This window comes from Toxotes jaculatrix, chromosome 21 (assembly GCF_017976425.1).
Source record: "Toxotes jaculatrix isolate fToxJac2 chromosome 21, fToxJac2.pri, whole genome shotgun sequence".
NCBI lineage: Eukaryota > Metazoa > Chordata > Actinopteri > Toxotidae > Toxotes > Toxotes jaculatrix.
Window position 1 is genome coordinate 15,642,790 of NC_054414.1, and position 19,889 is coordinate 15,662,678.

The following is a 19,889-nucleotide window of genomic DNA, read 5'->3' on the forward strand; positions in this document are numbered from 1 at the left end:
TATGAGTTAGGTTCCACCACTGGTGATATGAGCAAAAGCAAAAAAAAAAAAAAAAAAAAAAAAAAAAAGATTCTGGCACTAACAAAGAGGAGGACCACATGATAGCAAACAAAGATAACAGGGCTGTTGCGGTTATTTTCTTTGTCTAGGGAGCAATTAAATAACTGTGAAACTAAAAAAACAACATAAAAACTATGATGACAACATTAGTAGTACTAATTAATTTTCATATCATTCTGCTAACCACTATTACCAGTCAAGCAGTAGTGTCATTACAAGCGGGCGTAGCAGGTTTTAGGTCCTCACATGCTAAGGAGAACAGAGAGTCTCATTCCAACCAGAAAATCACAGGTTGGCCGGAGTAAACACCTGAATATATATACTGCATGCTTTGTGCTGCATGACTGAAAACCTGTGGTGAAAGCTGAGGTCACGCCTTAGTCAGGTAACACACAGGGCAAAGATCAGACAAGTGTTACCATAAAGTTATTTGGAAGCCATGAGTATATAAAGGTGGAGAACGGGCAGGGCTGACTCTAAGCTGTGTGCACATGCTGTTTCTTTTGGGGTAAATTTAACTAAGATGACTTTACTGGAAAACTGAAGTTATAAGGTAGTTCACAGGTTGACCACTAGAGGTCATTTAAAGGTATCCAAACCATCCCCCAAAATATGAAATAAAGAAAACCACTAATCTTAACCTTATCTGTCAACACTTATTTGTTGACAGATAATTATATATATATAAATATTACTCAAGTAAATGTATACAAGTATACATACAGGAAAATGTACTTAAGGTATCAAAAATACTTAATGCATAAACATGGTCCCTTTGTACACTATGTAATTACATTATTATTATTATTATTATTATTACCAATGCATTAATGTATACGCAGGGTTTTTCTGTTGGTGTATGCAACAGTGCTCGTTGCGTTCAAGAAATAGTCAGAACCTCAAAAAAAAAAAAAGTCAAACGAAATTTAAATTCTTAAATATTTAAAAGGAAAAGCAGCAAATACTGGGATTTATAAATACAAATAAAACCATTGGAGCAGTACCAGTTTGATAAAATGGGAGCACTCAAAGTACAAGTCCCATAAATTTGTACTTTATTAGGCTGCAGCGCTACAACGATTACTACTGTCTGTGAACACTGTGTGGTGTCGATAAAGTTCATTCAAAGTCTCAGTGTTGCACCAATGGCGGCTCCCATGTCCTGGAGGAGGCTGGTGCACTCCGTGTACTCACCGGCCATCGCCGGGGTTTTTACACGTATATCGGACCGACTTTTCCGTGCTCGGGACAGAAGAGGAGGGTAAGAAACACGGTGCATGCACGGAGACACAGACACGAGTGTCTCACCCGCGTTTTGCTGTCAGATCTGCAGCCTGCAGAGGCTAATGCGTCCATTATCGGACGCTCGTCTTTTCATGTTCGTGTCTTGCCTCGAAATCAACAACACTCCAGTCCTTGACATTTTAGCGGTTTTTAAGTCAGCGGCTTCTAGTTTATTCGAATGAATCTGAGGCTTTTACAGCAAAATTTGATGCAAGTTATCAAAGTAATGCACCTCCTGAGACTGCGAGTTTAGCAAACTGCAGCTCACCTTCAGGGGAACTCACTCAAAGGTTGTACAAGATGTTCCCCTTGTTATAACAGTGTTGTAACAGCGGCTGTCATTTTACCAAAGCTGAAACCCGACACCTGTGCGGCACCTTATTATTTTACTGCTGCCTCCTATCAGAGTTTACAGGTTTTCCTGGCAGAGGTTAATTGAACAGGTGGTATCACTGGTTAGATAACCTGTTAAACACCTTTATCCTACATGGAGCTGATGGTTGTTGTTGGCCTTGTCATATCAGGAGAAGCTGAGACATTAATGATCATTAATGATCCCTCTGCACCCCCCGCCCCCGTTTTTTTTTTTAATAAATTGAGCTCCCAAGTTCATGCATACAATCAAAAAAAGGCGGAGCTCAACTCAAAGTCTAGGACAGGACAGAGCAGAAGAGAGACGCATGCGTTCCTCTTAGAGAAATAAGTCAGGTGACCCTGTAAAAGTGACACAAGAAAGTCTTTCCAAAGTATACATATATTCTAAATAAACAAAGGCCCAACACAAATTACAATTTAAATGTAACAATTGAACTATTTATTAACAGTTCATTGCAGAGGTATATCCAACTTAGAATCTAAAAAAAAAAAAAAAAAAAATAGTTTGGGTGATCAACGATTAGGGCTGAATGATTATAGGAAAATATCTAATTGCGATTTCGATTTAATTCACGATTTTATTTTTATTTTTTTCAACTCAAGCTTCAGTGCAATATTCACAATGTACAGTAACATTTACAAACGTGACAGAAAACTACATCATACCATAAAATGCCATTACTCTAATGTTAAAAGAGCCATCTTTGACTGGCTTAACTTATAGTGCAAAAAAAAAATCCTAAACCGTGTTAAGTTAAACAAGTTAAATATCCCAGGGCAATATTCTGGGATAAGTTTGCTCAACTCAAAGTTGTCATTTACGAAATGCACAGTCAAACTAAGATACGGCTCGGTCGTTCTGCTTAACCACATATCAGTAGTTGTTGCATAACACTCCACATTGTTCAGCTCTGTTACCACTTTTTCTTTACACTCCGCGTACAGCTGTGGGATGGCAACCCTGGCCGGGAGGGAATCACGTATCTTCTGTCCAGCGTTATCTCCCGGTGCCTTCGGCTGCTCTTATCATACGGAGCTACGCTGCCAAAAGATGCTGTAGCTGTAGTTACTTTGCTGCTACGGGCCTGAGCATCATTTTTCGCGTGTGCGGGTATAAATCGGTTGTATTTCCGCTGGATGCTGCAACTTTAGCGCGACAGGTTTTGCACAGTGCCTGTTTCTGGTGCACGTCTGCAGCCCCAAAGCCAAAATGCTCCTAAATGACCGACGTGCTGTTTTTCTTGGGGATTAAATGCCGTAGCTCCGCTTCTGCTCCAGCTGAAGCAGTTTCGCAAATTAAGGAGCAGGTGGAGCAGGTTGCACTGATTGCGTTAGCCTGACCTGTGCACGACCAGCATGCCGCTTCTGATTGGTGAGCTGGGCAGGTTAAGGAGACGGCATGTATATGTAAAATAGTTAACACAGCAGATCCTGGGTCAGTTAGGAGCACCGAAAAAAAAAAAAAACCGCAGCCTTGGCGATCACATGATCGCGTTGTCTGAAATCGCAGTTTCGATCAGAAAACGATAAATCGTTCAGCCCTATAAAAGACAGAAGATAACTTTCAGATTCTTCTGATATCTTGCTGTCTGCTATTACTGACGGATGCAGTTCGTCACTGTATCTTTAATGATTTCATTATTATATCTAGTTAAAATTCACAGTAAAACATCCAGATCTGCTGCAGAATTTAACGGGTTACTGACAACTACACAAACATGCAGACAGGTGGACACATTCCAGCCCTTATAAACTGAGCAGGAAGCAAAGACATTGCTGATGCTCCTGAGGATGAATGGGAGAAAATCCCTGCATTAAAAGTCAGGTAGAAAGCCTTCTGAGATGAGCTGAGGCTGTTGTAGCAGCATATTAATGCAAATGGTTTTAGTATGAGATGTTCAACAATCACATATGGGTGTCATTTTCAGGTGTCCACATACTTTTGGTCATGCAGTGTACATGTTTTTCACTCACAAACAGACATTTTATTAAATCACCATATTTAAATATGTCTGTAGCATTACAATATGAGTATGTATCCACGCTTCATAAGCTGTAAGACAAGTCGGCTTTTCGAGTTTGCCAAGGATGCAATGTGATCATGCAGGTTCGCAGCCGGGGATTTTTGAATTCTGAGGAATTAAAGAAGAAGACAGAGCCTTTTCTCCTATCACATGCTCCGTGTCAGGAGGGATGTGGCGTACTCACATACCAAAGTAAACAGCCCCTCTATTCACTGCAGTCACCAACTAAAGCCTTGGTTTATTAACTTAACCTCTAACCTCATTAAATCTGAGGAAGTTTACTCCATCTCAGTTACCGTCATCAAATCGATGTCCTCGTAATTCGCACCACTGCTGAAATAAAAGGTTTTTATTTAAACGGCATCATTTATGGAAGCTTTTATGAGATTTCGGTGTAGCCTGAGGTAATAGCGTTTATATTTTATATTGCACGTCTCAGTCCTGAAATGAAAAGCTGCACCAGTGAACACATAGTTTCAAAGTGTGTTCCTTATCTCCTGTCACACTACCTTTTATTGCTTACAGAAAATTGTAAAGGCTCGAGGGTCAGCGGAGTGCATCACCTTGCATAAGCTCAATGTAATTCTTTAGATAACGTTTGTAATTTGCACCGCCGTAAAAGACAGATTTCCGGATAAGCCATATGGATACGAGGAAGTTCTCTTTGATGCTACAGTTGTTTTATGGCTCCGCGAGTAAAGTGCGTGTTTATGACTGGACTCAAATCACAAATAACAGGGAAATCCCCTCTCTGTGTCTGCTGCAGAAGATCTAACTCAGCACAGTGGCTTTGGAAAAAAAAAAGCACTGAGCTGTGCTTTTTTTTTTGTTTGTTTTTTGTTTCCTCCCACTTATTGTAAAGGGCCTTTGTGGGTCAAATCCAAACCCAAACATAGGCCGTGTGAACGTACGTGTGTGTTCGTGATGAAATGTGTTCCTAATGAACACAAAGGAAGGCAGAAGAATGACTTCTGACAATCAGCTCGTGAAGGTTACAGTCACGTCTGAGGTTAACACTCCACCCTGTCTTTATTTAATGCGACTGCATTGTCAGACCAACGTGTGTTATTTTACGTCTCAGACAAAAAGGAAAAAGGGGGCTGTGGTGGCGGGGTGAATTTTAGGACACTGACAAAGTAAAACGAGACAAAGTAAAACGAGACACTATTTCTGCACCTCCAGACGTCCAGAGTCCCAGGTGACATCCTTGAATGTCTTTCTTTGTCCAACCAACAGTCCAAATCCCAAATACATTCAGTTTACAGTGATATACAGTGATATATAGTGATACAGTGAATCATGAGGTGGAATTTATTTATTTCTGGACTGTTGTATTAGACTGCATAAGTTTTAGCTAAGGTGTTCCTTATGCACCGCCAGCTGAGTGAACTGTCCCAGTGTGTGTTCGTGTGTTTATGGGAAGCTCTGACATGTGACGCTCGAGTTGGCTGGCATGTGCAAGACAGCTCAAAAACACAATACCTGAGAAAATCTTGTTTTCCTGTGGCACAGCTGACCCGTTTTGTCTGACACGGTCTCCCCAGGCGAGTAGGAAATGAGACACAGCCAAAGCGATGTGTTGTTTTCCACTGTAGAACCCTGCAATTTCTCATAAATTCATTATTCTGGTGGATGTTCAGTCAACCCACACATCCATCAGGGTTTCTGTGGAAGTCAGAAATAGTAAAAACATCTGTTGGGGAGGGAATAAAGTCTGTTTGTATATTCTGACACCTTCTTATCTGCCTTACTGCTAATTTTCATCTGAACAATTTCTACTTCCACGTTTCCTCCAGCTCCTCCGTGCTGCTGCTGGCTCCCCTGCTGGCTGAAACCGACCCGGCCCCGTGTCGCGTCTCCAGGCCCACCGGGTCAGCCGGAGCTCAGGGCACAGACGGCCTCTGCACCCACTTCCGATGGATGGCGGAGCACGTACCCGCCTTCCGGGTGCCGGGCACCCACATCCACATTCTCACATCGCCCGACCAGTTCTACCAGGCCATGAAGGTCGGTGTCAAAATAAACTGTTTGGCTCTGGTGTAAAGGAAGGATAAAAAAATATAAAGGCAGAGCTAGAGTTAGATATCTCAAGGCTGATGTCTGCCAGTGTTTATTGTTCTCGCTTCCGTATCGTCAGGCATCACAGCAGATGCACAAGAACCAGTTGGAGAGAGTGTTCGATGTAATTGAGGAAGTGTTATTTTCCCAGCAGACTTTGATTGTTTACTCTCAAACACATGAGTTGAGAGAGTTTCACACTGCAGCTGACGAGAGTTACAGTAATTATTCAACTCTAAAGTGACTTGTCTCCTCTACATATCTGTTACAACAAATTCTTGCGGAGTGTGTCATCCGCTGGGAGAAATGAACACCCAGAAATTATTTTTAACAGTTTAAACAATCTTAAGAGAAAACCTTTGTGATTGAGTAAATAGTTGTGTAAATTCACATTTAATTTTTTTTTTAACGTAGTCCTACACCTGCTGTGTGTCACCACCACACACATCCTTTCGTTATTCTTCGGACTTTTGCCTATTCAGCCACTCCGTGAACAACAAAACAGGAATTTGCCGCGGTTTTGTGCTGCTGTTGTGCCAAAGAGGCCGGAGCTTTCCTCGCACAAAACCGCTGTTTAGCTAAGACACAAAGAGTTAGGGTTAGTACATACAAGAAATGGGGCTAATTTCCGAAGAATTTCTCTCCAGGTGTTTGAGTTTATGACCTCCTTGACCCCTGATGTATATGTGTCGCTATATATAGTGTGTACTGTACTATACTACATACAGTAAAACACGTTTTATGCTCAAGTGAATCATAATGTGATGTTAAAAGCACGCCGCGTGTGAAAGGGTGTGCTTGACAAAAGCATGTCATTTGTTTTATCAACACTTCCCCATAACTGTGAAAGCTGGAAAGGTTACATCTGAATGGTAGTGTATTGTTATATTTAGAGATCACTTGTGTCACACACACACACTCAGTCTTTCCTTTTTAGGCATTAATTATCATCAGGGTGGTTGGTGGTTGTATATCATGATGACACCTGGGTATGTGGAGTTGACCAAAACAACTGCATCGCCTCAAGCAGACTGAAAAGGAATTTCTGTGGTTATGTTCCTCCTTAGGACAGGTGTTAAAGCTGAATAACGAACAGGATTAAGCACATTTTACAAATGTAGTAGGAGCTTAGGTTTTTTTGGTTTAAAGTGAAAAACTAGACGTCTAATGCTTCTTCAAGACATGTTTAAATTTCTTAAATTTCTTACTTTTTAAATTTTTTAAATAATATTTCAGTCAAAACTGCCATAAAACATTTAAATCCACCTCTACAAATGAGACAAAAACCATCTGCATGACTAGATCCCAGTATGTTTTCAGACTGGTTTTTTTTTTTTTGGAACCTGAAAACAGTGGTTTGTTATTTGCCAGTTTGGGGGTCCCCTGGTGGCCCTAAAAGTCTGCTTGCTTTGCTCATGTTTTGTGCTGTTACTGGAAGGAAGTGTACTTTCTGTTTATAGTTTATCATTCCATAGCATCAAACCTTTGTGACCGTACTCCAAACACCCGCATACACTTGTACAGCACTCTCAGTCTCTGTCGTTGGCTTTTGTTTTTCCTTCTCCTTTCTCTTCAGGTGCGAATCAAGACGGCAAAGAGGCGAGTGGTGATGGCCTCGTTGTATCTGGGAACGGGTCAGCTGGAGCAGGAGCTGGTGAGAAGAGTGGTGTGTGTGTGTGTGTGTGACAACAGTGCCATCTAAACACAGACACGTGCCAAGTAACTGGTCAGAGATGGCAGAAAATGTGAGTCAGAGGCCTCTACCAGGAGAGCCGCAGTGTGGTTTGTTCAGAAAATGAAAATGTACTCCAGACCAGCTACAAGGAGTGACCTCAAAATGCAAGGGTTTATGGGTATAAGGAGACCAGTGTTGGCATGTGATAGCCTGCTGTTCTTCATGCTTGGAAAGCCTAGCATAACAACATTAACCCAGAGTAAACCACAGTCTGGACTGATGCTCGTTTTCAGCTGTTTTTCATGTTTTTTTTGTTTTTTTTTCTAACTGGTACGAGCGGCAGCAGAGCGGGCGAATTACTGAAAAAGTCAAACATGCTTAATTACAGTTAAAAGCATCTGAATCGGCTGCAATTGCTGCCAAACTCTGCAACCTCACAGGATGATGGATTACTAGAAATGTGAGTCAGTAAGGTGCAGCGAGTCCATATGACTTCTATTTTCATGCGCAGGTTTGCATGTAATTGGACGCAGTGAACTCAGCTCCATTCAGTAGAAAAATGTGAGCCTGGTTTGTGGTTTAGACTGAAGAATGCGAACTGCAGGTGTGATTTCAACCCAAAGCCTGACTCCCAGGCTCAACACAAAGGAGACTGGACTCACACTGGGCGGTCACACCTGTGCAGCGTTTGTTTGCTTAAGTGCAGGTGCGGACAATGAGAATAATCTGAAAATGTAATGTCATGTTTATCTTGAGCGAGCCATATGCAAAGGCAATTCAGAGTGCTTTACGGCGACAAGCTCGTAAGCATGGATGTTAATAATGTGGGTTTCAAACTTTAGATTTCAGGTTTTAGTAGGCTGCTAGCTTCAGCGACGCTGAATTCAGCTCCAGTTCTCTTTGGTACCTCCAAATCACCCACTCTTTATGGGTGTATGTCTGGGCTCGCTGTCCTGCTGCAGCATGCATTTGGGACCAATCAGGCGCCTTGGTTTAGCTCTAGATTGTACTGCAGCTTTCTCAAATGAAACAGGACTCAGACACACAACTCCACGAAAAATAAAAAATAACCAGCTGTCCACCTCTGTTGAAATTCTGTCCTCTTTCTTTTAGGTTTAGAAGGAGACATTTTGGTGTTCGGTGTCCCACAGTAAAAGAAAGTGCCCTTGGTGTTTATGCTGACTCCTTTCACAGTTATGTGCTTAATGTGAGATGTAAAAAAAATAACCAGTTTTTATGCTCTGATTTTACAGCCTTGCTGTAAACTCATATGATTACTCTAAATTACTCAGGAAAAACATGTTGCGGGTCATATCTTGTCCCCGGGCCAGAGGTTTGAGACTCCTGCTGCTTAAGATTCAGTTAGACACAACAGCACAATTATTTTCTATCTGCACTTACTGGGAACAGTTGAGGCAAATCTTACATGGTATAATGACTAAACGCTGCCTCTCTGCTTTAAGAGATAAACAGTTTTTCCTCAGAGCTCCCACTCATTTTCAGATTTGCTCCGGAGGAAACCTCCAGAGCTGGAAGTGCTGGTGGTGCACACATCCCCAAAGAGCTCTCTACTGGAAGGAAGAAATGTTTTACTGGCATGTAAACAGGCACTCTGGGGTGATGCGTAATGAATGCGTTTGGGCACCAGATGCACGATTTAGCTGAATAAAAATATCAGGAGGAGAAGAAACGTCAAGTTTGCACAAATAGAGACTCTACCCTCGCTACCAGCCGTGCCCTCTGAAGAGAAACAGTTTCCTCTTTGTGAGCAGAAGTTAGTCGTGGCTTTCCCACGCTCAGTAAACAGATAATAAAAGGTGGCCAGTGTTGTAAATGTTGTCCGCTGCCAAGTTATCGGTAATCGTGGATCTATTCCTTTGTTTAGCAGCTCAGTCATGGAACAATCACAAATACCACAATCCTAACATCAGCGCTGTGCTGCTCCACCGTGTGTGGCTTTACCTGAAACCAGAACTGCTCCATCTGCTAATTTTCCACTTAGTTCACTGGTTCACAAATTGATGAATTATACAAAAATGAATACTAATAACCTTAGAGCTGATTTCTCACACTAACGAGTAATGGCACCTGCTGGAACCTGACAATCAATGTCATCTGTGTACAAACCTCAGTTTGTGGTTTGCTGAACGATGTCGTAGAATGAGATGTGAAAACATGATTAGAGACCACAGGATATCTTTCTGTCGCTGGATGTTCCAAGTAAAACGATGTTGACTATTTTCCACTTGAGTTAACGGAGCTGAGCAGCTTGAAGTTCTTAAGTTTGATTAGAGTCTTAATCCACCCAAAATTCAGAGAACTTCAGCAGACCTTCAGCTAATGACTTTTCATTACCCATTAATGCAGTAATATTATTTATATATTTAATTAACAGAAAATACATGCACATCATAAGTTCCCAGAGCCCAGTTTGACATCTTCAGATTTCTTGTTTTGCCTGATTATTAGTTCAGATCCTAAAAATATTTATTTCCAGTGATTTAAAAAGAAAGGCAGCAAACCCTTATGTTCAAAAAGGTAACGCACGCAAAAGTTGGGCTTTTTTTAGCTTGGAAAAAAATGACTGAAATGATAAACTGATGTAGTTGCAGATTAATTTTCTCTCAGTTGAGTAATGGACTCGTTGTTTCAGCCCTATAAATTAGTTCTGCCTAAGACCACTTTGTGCAGTGGATGGTCGAACACTCACGCGAAGCTTATCTGTCACATGGAAGCTGTAATCTAATTGTCTCTTTGAGAAACTTTCCCACAATGCAGCAGTTTGTTTTCTGTTAAATGGGGAACTCCACCAATTTAACACATCAAAGTCTGTTTACAGGTCTTGGGGAGTTTTACTGAATATGTGAAAATAGAATAAAGCCTTTTGTGGCTCCAGAGGGAGCTGTGAAATTCTGATAAATGACATGGGTTGGCTTTGTGGAGTGAAAAATTATGGTATAAAATATGTCTGGTTTTGCAGCATCTAATTTTTTATTTGACAGTTCAGTGCTCTGTTAATCATGTTGACGTTTGTCCACTGCTTTCTTTGTTTTTACTCAGGTGGACTGTATGGAGGAAGCTCTACAACGCTCCCAGGACAGAGGTTGCTCTCCTGACCTAAAGGTCTCCATACTGCTGGACTACACCCGCGGGTCACGAGGTTGTTGGCACGTTCCATGAGATCTTTTTTGCAGCCGGTCAGCAGAGAGCACCACGCTCATCATCCGTGATTGTCTTGCGGTTATGTTTAACATGCAGGGCAGGTTAACTCGAGGACCATGCTGCTGCCGTTGTTGCAACGCTTCACCTCTCAGATGCGGGTCTCTCTGTACCACACTCCAGACCTGAGGGGGCTGCTGCGGCTGCTGGTCCCTCAGCGCTTCAACGAGACCATCGGAGTCCAGCACATCAAAGTCTACCTGTTTGACGACAGCATCATCATCAGTGGGTACGTTGATTTCTAGGTAGAAAGTTTGGTCTGGTTGTTGATGTTTGTTTGTTCAGTCCTCATGTTCTCCCGCCTCCTCACCCCTGTCTGGTCCATGCTACATTTGCATAATCAAAGTGCATGTGTGCACATTTCAACGTATGCAGAGGAAATGGAGAACGGCGGACGTGCTCCAAACCCAGTGGGCACGGTGGCGGTTTGTGCCTGATGAACGTGGTTTCCACTTCATTTCACTTCAGCACACAAAATGGCACATGCTGCTTACGCTGACCTGAGTCGACGGCTTGTGGGGAAAGTAAACAATTTAACGTGCATCAGACAAGAGGGAGGAGTAAACATATATCCCACTGTCCGACGCCTGTTTCTGGGTGTTTCTGACCATACAGCACACTTTCACACTCCTTTCCTGTTTGGAAAGCTTCTCTAGGAGAGGAGAAGGGCGTCCTCACCCTTGTAAAATGAAACATGAAATTATACCATCAGAGCGTAACAAACTCAACAGTTAGTGTTACGTGTCTGTCAGTCACACGGTCACACTCTCTCCTGTCAGGTTTGTGGAGGTGATGAAAATAATTTTTTCTGGCAGCTTCTCAGACTTGTCTTTTGGCGCTTATCATCTGTGACAGCCACAATTCTTGGCACCTTGACAGATGATTCAGTCCACGGTCTGTTCCTGCAGTAAAGACGTTGGGAGGAGATGCTTTTGATTCATTTTCGTTTGTTAGGAATGTATTTCCTCCATGGCAAGAACGCACGAGCCCTTCAGAAACTCCTGCAGTTTAAACTCAGCAAACAAAAGACTTTTATAACTGACTAAAACACACTACAAATGGACCTTGAATATAAGACAACTCGTACATACTTATGTTTAGGTCAGTATTAGAAAGCTAAGTCAAAAGCTCAAATTAGCCACAGCTTCTGAGGAGGCATCGGTTTAACATGGATACTTTCACCCTTTAGTTCAACAATACCAGCGTTTATACAAAATAAGATGTGTTACCACAACATCTCCACTTTCTGCTGCTGTTTGGCTGACAGGAAGCCAAGGTCACAAAGGAGCAAAAGAAAAAAAAAAAATCCTGACCTTTAATGGCATTTTCTTCTCATTGATCCATGAAGAATTTACTAATGACAAAACATTCAAAACATTCGCTGTGCATTTAAACTGCACCACACTTTCATTTTAACCAGTCAGATCACTTTGTAAAATGGTCCTGGTTTTGGAGAGAAATGTTCATTTGACCGAACTTTAAAGCAAACGCTGTGTTTACTATGAAACATTCCTCCATTCCTCTTTTTCCTCCCTTCCCCAAAATACTTTCTCTGATCCCCGGTCTCTTAAAAATCTGTCCCCCTCTCTCCTTTTTCAGGGCCAACCTGAGCGACTCGTACTTCACCAACAGACAGGACCGCTACGTGCTGCTGGAGAACTGCAGGGAGGTCGCCGACTTCTTCTCCGAGCTGGTGGAGGCTGTGGGAGACGTTTCCCTGCAGCTTCAGCCCGATGACTCGGTCACCATGCTGGAGGGCATGGTGCACCCGTACAAAGGTGAGAAACAAAACACCATTGTGTGTGTGTGTGTGTGTACCTGGACACATGTTTACCCCACAACATGTTTTGACACTTCATGCTCGGTTAGAGTGACATCGGCCCAGTTTTTAGCAAGAAGAGCCGATGGATTTCGCTAATGGAGCTTGAAAGCTTAGACAGGCAAATAAATGATGGTCGGACTTGGTTGTGTGTGTGTGTGTGTGTGTGTGTGTGTGTGTGTCTGTGTGTGTGTGTGTGTGTGTGCAGTTAGAAAGATGTAGAGAGCTCTTGCGGTTGGCTAGCCATGCAGCCGGATGTGAAATTGTCAGGATTTTCTTTGCACACACACACACACACGTACAGTGTGTCCGTAACTCGAGTGCAGACTGCCAGGATGTTAGTTGAGGGATGAATGACATCATGTCTGCAGGACTGGAGCGCCGTGGTAACGAACAACAGGAATAGAGTTGTGATGTCACGGTGTTGCTGGAAGATGATATGTAGTGGAAGCACACACACACACTCACACACACAGTTAATTCAGAAGCATACACACACTGGTGAGATTCTGATGAAACTGAATTTATAAGGATGACAGATTTCTCATGAATAAAAACCAATCAGATGTCCTGACATACAAAACTAACAGATGAGATGGAGGCAAAGTTAAGGCAAAGTTCTTGAGGCGTCCAAGTGCCCGAGTGGAGAAGTGCATGTTATTGCATACCATCCTTCTCTCTCTCGTCCCATGTTTTCGGTCTGTCTCTACTGTCTAAAGTGCAAAAAGGGGGAAAAAAAAAAAAACCTAGAAAAAGCTTCATCGATCTCATCCATGTCTGCCTGCACTTTGTTACTTGCTATTCCTTGTTGCATAGCTGAACAAACCAGAGATGTGGGCACTGATTCAGAGGTATGAAACCAGGCTAAGTGGAATGTGGTCTGAGATTTATGCCTCCACTCTAATTCAGTGGTGCTCACAGTGAAAAATTAAAAAAATAAATAAATAAATACAGCTGTTTCGCCAGTAGGAAGTGATTCCTCTAAAGTGGCTCTGTACGGACAGATACCGTTACATGAAGAAGTGAGAAAAGGTGAACTGCAGACAACCATCCAGCAGAACAGCACTTCTGCTTTATGCTACATTACCAGTTAATGCTCTGATTTCTTCAGTGTACTGATGGTTAAACTGATCTGTTATTAGCTGAATTTTCACTCCCCTGTGCTTCAGCTCTGTAAGTGTCCTTACCTGTCCTTTGAATAGTTGGGGACTTGCTAAAATGTCCTGACTACCACCATTTGGTCCTCACAGTGGTGGCAGCACAAGCCCCACACACACTCGCTCAGAGCACTGTGACCAGTCTGACCGAGATCAGTCTGACCGTCTCTCTCTGCGCCCACTTATCTCCGTCTGTGTTTATGTTCGTGTTTTGCATCTCCACGGCAACCAGGCAACAGGCAGGACTTCTCAGCGGTGGCGAGGAAGCGGATCATGGAGGTCGTGAACACGGCTCACGTGAGGCAGCAGCTGCTGAACCGGTCGGAGGACTCTGAGGACGAGGGGATGAGCGAGGGGGAGGAGGACACCTGGGTGTTCCCCCTGGTCCAGATGAAACCTCTGGGCATCCAGGTGGACGAGCAGGTCACACAGGTGAAGCTCCACACTCAACCTCTTGCACCTCTGAAGCTGAACCTTTGCTTGTTTGCCCTAATAACAAGCAATAAAACATCGCTTTTTGAACATGTGACTAATAAACGACAGCGTGACTAATAAACCGTGGATAAATATTTGAAGGTTTATTCAGCGTTTATTAGTCACATATTCTGGGAATGAGCACAATAACATGATCACCAGTGCAATGAACTGTAATTCAACACAGCTCACACTGTGGAAATGGATGGTTTGTTGCAGGAATGTCGTGTTTATTTCTATTATTTATTTACATTACACAGTTGCTCGCTGTGATTTAATGGACCATGATGCAGCGGTTCTTAAACACAGCCCTTGTGCTGGTAAATTGTTTAGGTTTCTTTTAAAGTAGTGTACATATCGGTCTCATCACTCATTGGTTTTGGGATATTTGCGTTGGGATTTTGTTTTCCCATTTGATCAAATTTGTGTTTTTTGGCTGGCGTGGCAAGTGGCAAAAAAACAAAACAAAAAAAGAATGCCACACAAACCTTAAGGTTAGTCAAGTTCTGGTTTTCACAATGTTAGGAATTAGGCTGGAACTCGTCCTTCTTAACCTTCTGTCTCACACTGAACCTCCAGCGTTTGCTGACGGATGCCGGGCCGGACTCCACTGTGTTTCTAACATCGGGTTACTTCAACCTGACCCGGGCGTACATGCGGCTGGTGCTCGGGGCCGGCGCCAGCTACCGCATCCTCACCGCCTCCCCCGAGGTCAACGGGTTCTTTGGAGCCAAGGGCGTCGCCGGAGCGATCCCTGCAGCTTACATCCACATCGCCCGACAGTTTTACAACCGCGTGTGTCAGCTGGGCCAACAGGAGAGGGTGCACCTGCACGAGTACCACAGACCACAGTGGACCTTCCACGCCAAAGGTGTGCTCAGCTTTTCTTCTAGAACTGCAGCTGATGATCATATTCTCTGTTAATTGCTAGAAAACAGTGACATCTTCTTATTGCTTGTGGAAGCTGCAGCCAACACCAGATCTGTATGAAACTCAGAGCAAATATTGGGCTGATTCAGAACTAAACGTTTCATGGATTTGCTGAAAAGGGAAAATCCTCTTTTTAAGAATAGAAATATTTGCACAGTATCTTTGTAGTTTATGTTTTCTTACTCAAAAAGTCAAATTTCCGTTCGACTTTAACTTTCTGTTTGATTGTTCGATTGTTATTTTTATTATTTCGGCACAAACTCCCACATCAACATATATTATGAAACATTACCATCTAAGCCAGGTCCAGGTTGTGTTTGCCTCAGTGAAAATAAAAGAAACATTACTCTCACTGTTCCTCAGCCTGCTCTGCTGCTCTTCTTGTGGTCACAGTGGTATGTAGCGTGAGAGAAGACGGCTTGTACAGTCATTCTGTCGTAGCCTCAGGACAAGGATGTACACTCACTCTCTCTCATACTTTGGGGTTTTGGATCGACGCTGGGGATTTCTGCATGTGCTTCCTTTTTAGTTGTGGTTTGGGCCGACAGAAATCCCTGCTGGAAACGGCTCTCTGAAGCATTACCTCCTCCCATGCTCACTGCGCTTTTCCTCTCCTACAGGTCTGTGGTATTACCTCCAGGGGCAGGATCGGCCTTGCCTCACTCTAATTGGTTCCCCTAATTTCGGTTACCGCTCGGTTCATCGTGACCTGGAGGCCCAAATCGCTATAGTAACCGAGAACGAGGAGCTGCAGAACCAGCTGCAGGAGGTCGGCCCTTTCTTCTTCTTCTTCTTCTTTTTTTTCCTCTAACCACAGTGAGAGATGGTGATGATGAATGAATGAGTAATTCTTTACTGAATACACACCTGTGTTTTAAACTCTCAGGAGCAGGAGACGTTGTACCGACGCTCCACTGAGGTGGACAGCTCCACGTTCGAGCGGCCGGACCGCCACGTCAGACTGTGGGTGAAACTAGTCACTCCCCTCATCAAGAATTTCTTCTGAGATGCCGTCAGGTGCTGACACATGGACATGTACACTCACTACACATGAAATAAACTCACAAACTTTGTTTATTATCTTTGTTTTAAGGACAATTCCGGTTTATTAAAACTTGGGTCTTAATTTCTTTCCATTGGTGGAAAAAACATGATCAGTCAGGATTCAAAGTGTGTAACGTGGTAAGAGTTGCTCACAGTGGCAAACTGAGCGAGAGTTATCGCCCAACTCTGCAGCCCCCCTCAGCTCTGTGAAGCCTTTTAGAGTCTTTCAGCTCATTGTTTTGTTTTTTTTTTTTACGGCCCCAGCGCTGCTGTTTCGGTTCAGTCTCTCACCAACCTCGTTTCCAGCAGATGCAAACATAACACAGTTTGCGACCAGGTGGTGAACATAGTGGAATATTTAGCAGCTGTTATTCCCTGAAAGCCATAAACCAAAATTATTTATAAAGTGATAAAATGTCAGTGTTGTGCTTCCAGCTTGTTTCTGCTGCTATGGCAAGTGGCAAAAAAAAAAAAAACCAGTGAATGCCACTTTAAACAAACCTTAAGGTTAGTCAAACATTAGTAACATAAAGGCCGACTTTAAAATGATCAGTCATACTGTTTGTTTACAGACCGACTTACTTAACGACTTACTGACCTTTGACCCACTGCACTTACCGTAGTGGTACGCCCTCACAATCTCTGTGCATAAACATTGCAGGTTTAGATAATCTGGTTAAACTGTGAGCTTGTTTATAACCGATTTTCTCCCCGGGCTCAGCTTGATCTCAGTTATCATAAGCAGCAAAAATAAAGGCCAAACCTTAAAAGAAAGACCCACGTTATAACAAAGCAGGGTTTTCCTTTAAAGGATGTGAATTTCTGCTTTTCCATTGTTTTGATTCAGATTTTGTCTGCGATTTCTGCCTAGTAGACAAAATACAGCCTCGAACATACTGTACAGAAACACACACACACACACACAGTAAAACAGGCTGTGGCTTCTTAGAAATGTCTGCAGTCATTGTGGTGAGTCCCAAATCACAGGTCCCGTCCTCGTCTTCCCAGCAGCCCAAATCACCACAGTGAGAGGGGGGGACAGCGAGTCGGCTGATTCACTCCTGTCAAGAAGTGAGTCAGCGCGGTGTTATGACGATGATCTGTCAGTGTGGTCTGTGTTACCGTGAGTCCTGTCAGGACTTGGTGAGGTGAAGTCAAGAGGCAACTTCTGCTCTCGTGTTGAAGACAGATCAAGTATCTGTTAAGTGGAGGGGGGGGTGTTAACGGCAGGGATTCAATAAAAGATGTACAAACTTCTCACTCTGAGACGAATATACGTACATTTTTATAAACTCAAGGTTTAGGCAAAGGGAAATCTATAGATCTCTCAGCTGAAGACTGAGGAAAAGCCTCTCAGCAGTTTTTGTTTTGTTTTTTTTGTTCTTTTTGTTCTTTTTTTTTTCTGAGAACAGGAAATGTCATGGGCTGGATAATGACGGTAAATGGGTGGTGTCTTATCGTTACCTGGACAGAGCTGACAAAAGAAAAAAAAACAAAAAAAAAAAAACAAGCTTGAGTGATGTGTTGCCAGAAGGAAACAGCCGTGAATAGATCACCTTTCAGTGCTTGAGTATTATTCACAAATAGGTGCGCAGTAGAAGTGAAAATGCCTCCCAGGCAGTGATTAGCAAAGGAGCACATTGAGACCCATTGTTGGAAAATGTTGAAAAGACTTGTGGAAACCCTCTTGTTACTGGCAGGATGACGCAAACTCAGAGCGGTTTGCCCGTGAGACTCCTCACTGATCTCGCCCTGAAAGTCGTGTTGACCTCTAAAAATATTTGGTTAACAGCAGAAAAGGCGCTGTAGTGTCAGTATGACCTGGAATTACAAGCTGCTGTGAAATATGATCCGTTTTCACCAACTGATTCTCCCATTTACACAAGATGCTGCAGTTCTCAGAATCTAAGACTAAAGAAACAACCAGATTTTAATGTAAAAGTAAAGTTGTTCTTTATTTTAAGGCTGATTTGATTCTCGCAAATTGTTTTTGTTTTTATATAATTCAATTATGAGGGTAGAAGAGTGTGGAGTGTTTTTCTGGAGGAAAATTGTTAAAAAACATAATTTGGAGGAGAAACTTTTGTAATGTGAAGGTTTGACCCTGGAGCCATTTAAAGGCATTTTCTATATTTTTCTTATTGTCAATAAAATCCCATGACTTTGCTATAAACTAAAGCTTCCAACTGTTTTAGGAAATTTAAAAAAAGAAAAAAAAAAAGAAACTCAATATTTATGACCTGTTTTCAAAGGTTTACGAACATGTTTTTATTTGTTTATTTATTTAAATTGAAAAGTACAAATAAAAATGCTTAAAGAGGAAGAAGAAATGCGAGATATTATATTCTGGGGCCAGTTTTTCCTACATCAGCACAGTAACATTTATTCCAGATAACCACTAACTGTCCCATTGTTGTCTGTCAGGAGCGCTTGTGGAGAAGCTTGTTCACTCTCATTCGTGTTTTGTATCCGTCTGGTATTGTGATCTGTGTACTTTATCCCTTATCTCTTTTTTTTTTTCCTGACAGAGGAAAAAACAAAACACAGCCCTCCAACAATAGCTTTGCCGGTTAAAAGGATAAAAAGTCCTTATCGGCAGCACAGGCCATCTATTGTTAGAAACTAGTGACAACAGGTTGGAGCCTCTCCAAACTCTTTTCACAGTCATGTTGAACGCTCTGTCCTGAGGGTCATCAGGGTTCACGTACAGCTGATGTCCCAGCAGCAGCATCATCGTGAATCCTGGTTCAGCAGGCTCGTGTGGTTGTGATGGATCTGACTGCCCTCTAGTGGCAAAACGTGGTTTAGCCTCAGTGTGTGTTTGTTATTTATTAATCTAAAATTGGCTGTGAGCTGAATCTCTTTGGGTTTTGGGCTGTTAGTTAACAAAACATCTGAAGACGTCTCTTTGGATTCTGGGAAATTGTGTTTATATACAAAACCGTCTCAATTCTGTGTGGAAGATTTTAAGTCCTGAAATAAGAAGTAATCAAAAAAAATTAACCGCAGTACACGTTGTTTTGTGTTTTCATGTTGTGCAGGGGGAAGATGGCTTCGGATTTCATTGGTCCTGAGGTCTAAGGTCTCGGTGGAGGTCTCGGTCCCGCTCACGCAGATGATACAGTCGAGAATCACCGACACGCTGGGAGTCTGCTTCTTCAGCTTCACCTCGGCTACAACCCTCATCAGTGACTGTCGTATGCACACACTCACAGGAGCAGACGTATGTGCTGAATTCAGGAGGAAAATCCTCTTTTTTTTTTTTCAAATTTAAGCTACAGACCCTTCACATCTGTTACTCCGTTAGACTGTTTCTATAGTAACACCTGGTGTCCTCACACTGGATTTCTGGTTTTGCAGTATTACTACTACTGTACATACATCTCTACAGACCCACGTTGCATGTATAAGAAGGTGATAGAGACTTCATCAGTGAGTGTCCCTGATGTAATGAAGGCTGTGATGGTAAACAGACGGGTGTGGTGAAGCATTGCGATTCCTCAAGGAGCCTTAATAACAGTTTTTAAGAGCTCTCAGAGTGTGTTTACAGCTCTGCCCACAGCAGTAATCAAAGTTAACTGTACAGTGTCTATGTGTTATTATCTGTGTAAATTAAAGGATGATGTGGTGAGTTTTTAAAATAACTTGAAATGTGTGATTTTATTTTTTTTCCGTCCCTGTTCCTCTGGAGTTGTAGTGTGTGCCTGTTATCTGCTCAGCCTCGACGCTGAAGCCGCCATCTCCTTATTGAAGTTTAAGATCTGATGGCG

The 19,889-nt window shown here is 42.6% G+C and overlaps 1 protein-coding gene across 1 annotated transcript; it reads left to right on the forward strand.

The window, feature by feature from the left end:
* Window positions 1-1,200: 1,200 nt before the first annotated feature.
* On the forward strand, window positions 1,201-19,746 carry LOC121201179 (CDP-diacylglycerol--glycerol-3-phosphate 3-phosphatidyltransferase, mitochondrial). The gene is made up of 11 exons (XM_041066877.1): window positions 1,201-1,321; window positions 5,540-5,750; window positions 7,378-7,455; window positions 10,537-10,636; window positions 10,735-10,924; window positions 12,295-12,473; window positions 13,904-14,103; window positions 14,725-15,016; window positions 15,696-15,844; window positions 15,962-16,092; window positions 19,161-19,746. The coding sequence occupies exons 1-10, from the start codon at window positions 1,206-1,208 to the stop codon at window positions 16,079-16,081; spliced, it is 1,635 nt and encodes a 544-aa protein (XP_040922811.1). The 5' UTR covers window positions 1,201-1,205; the 3' UTR covers window positions 16,082-16,092; window positions 19,161-19,746.
* Window positions 19,747-19,889: the final 143 nt, after the last annotated feature.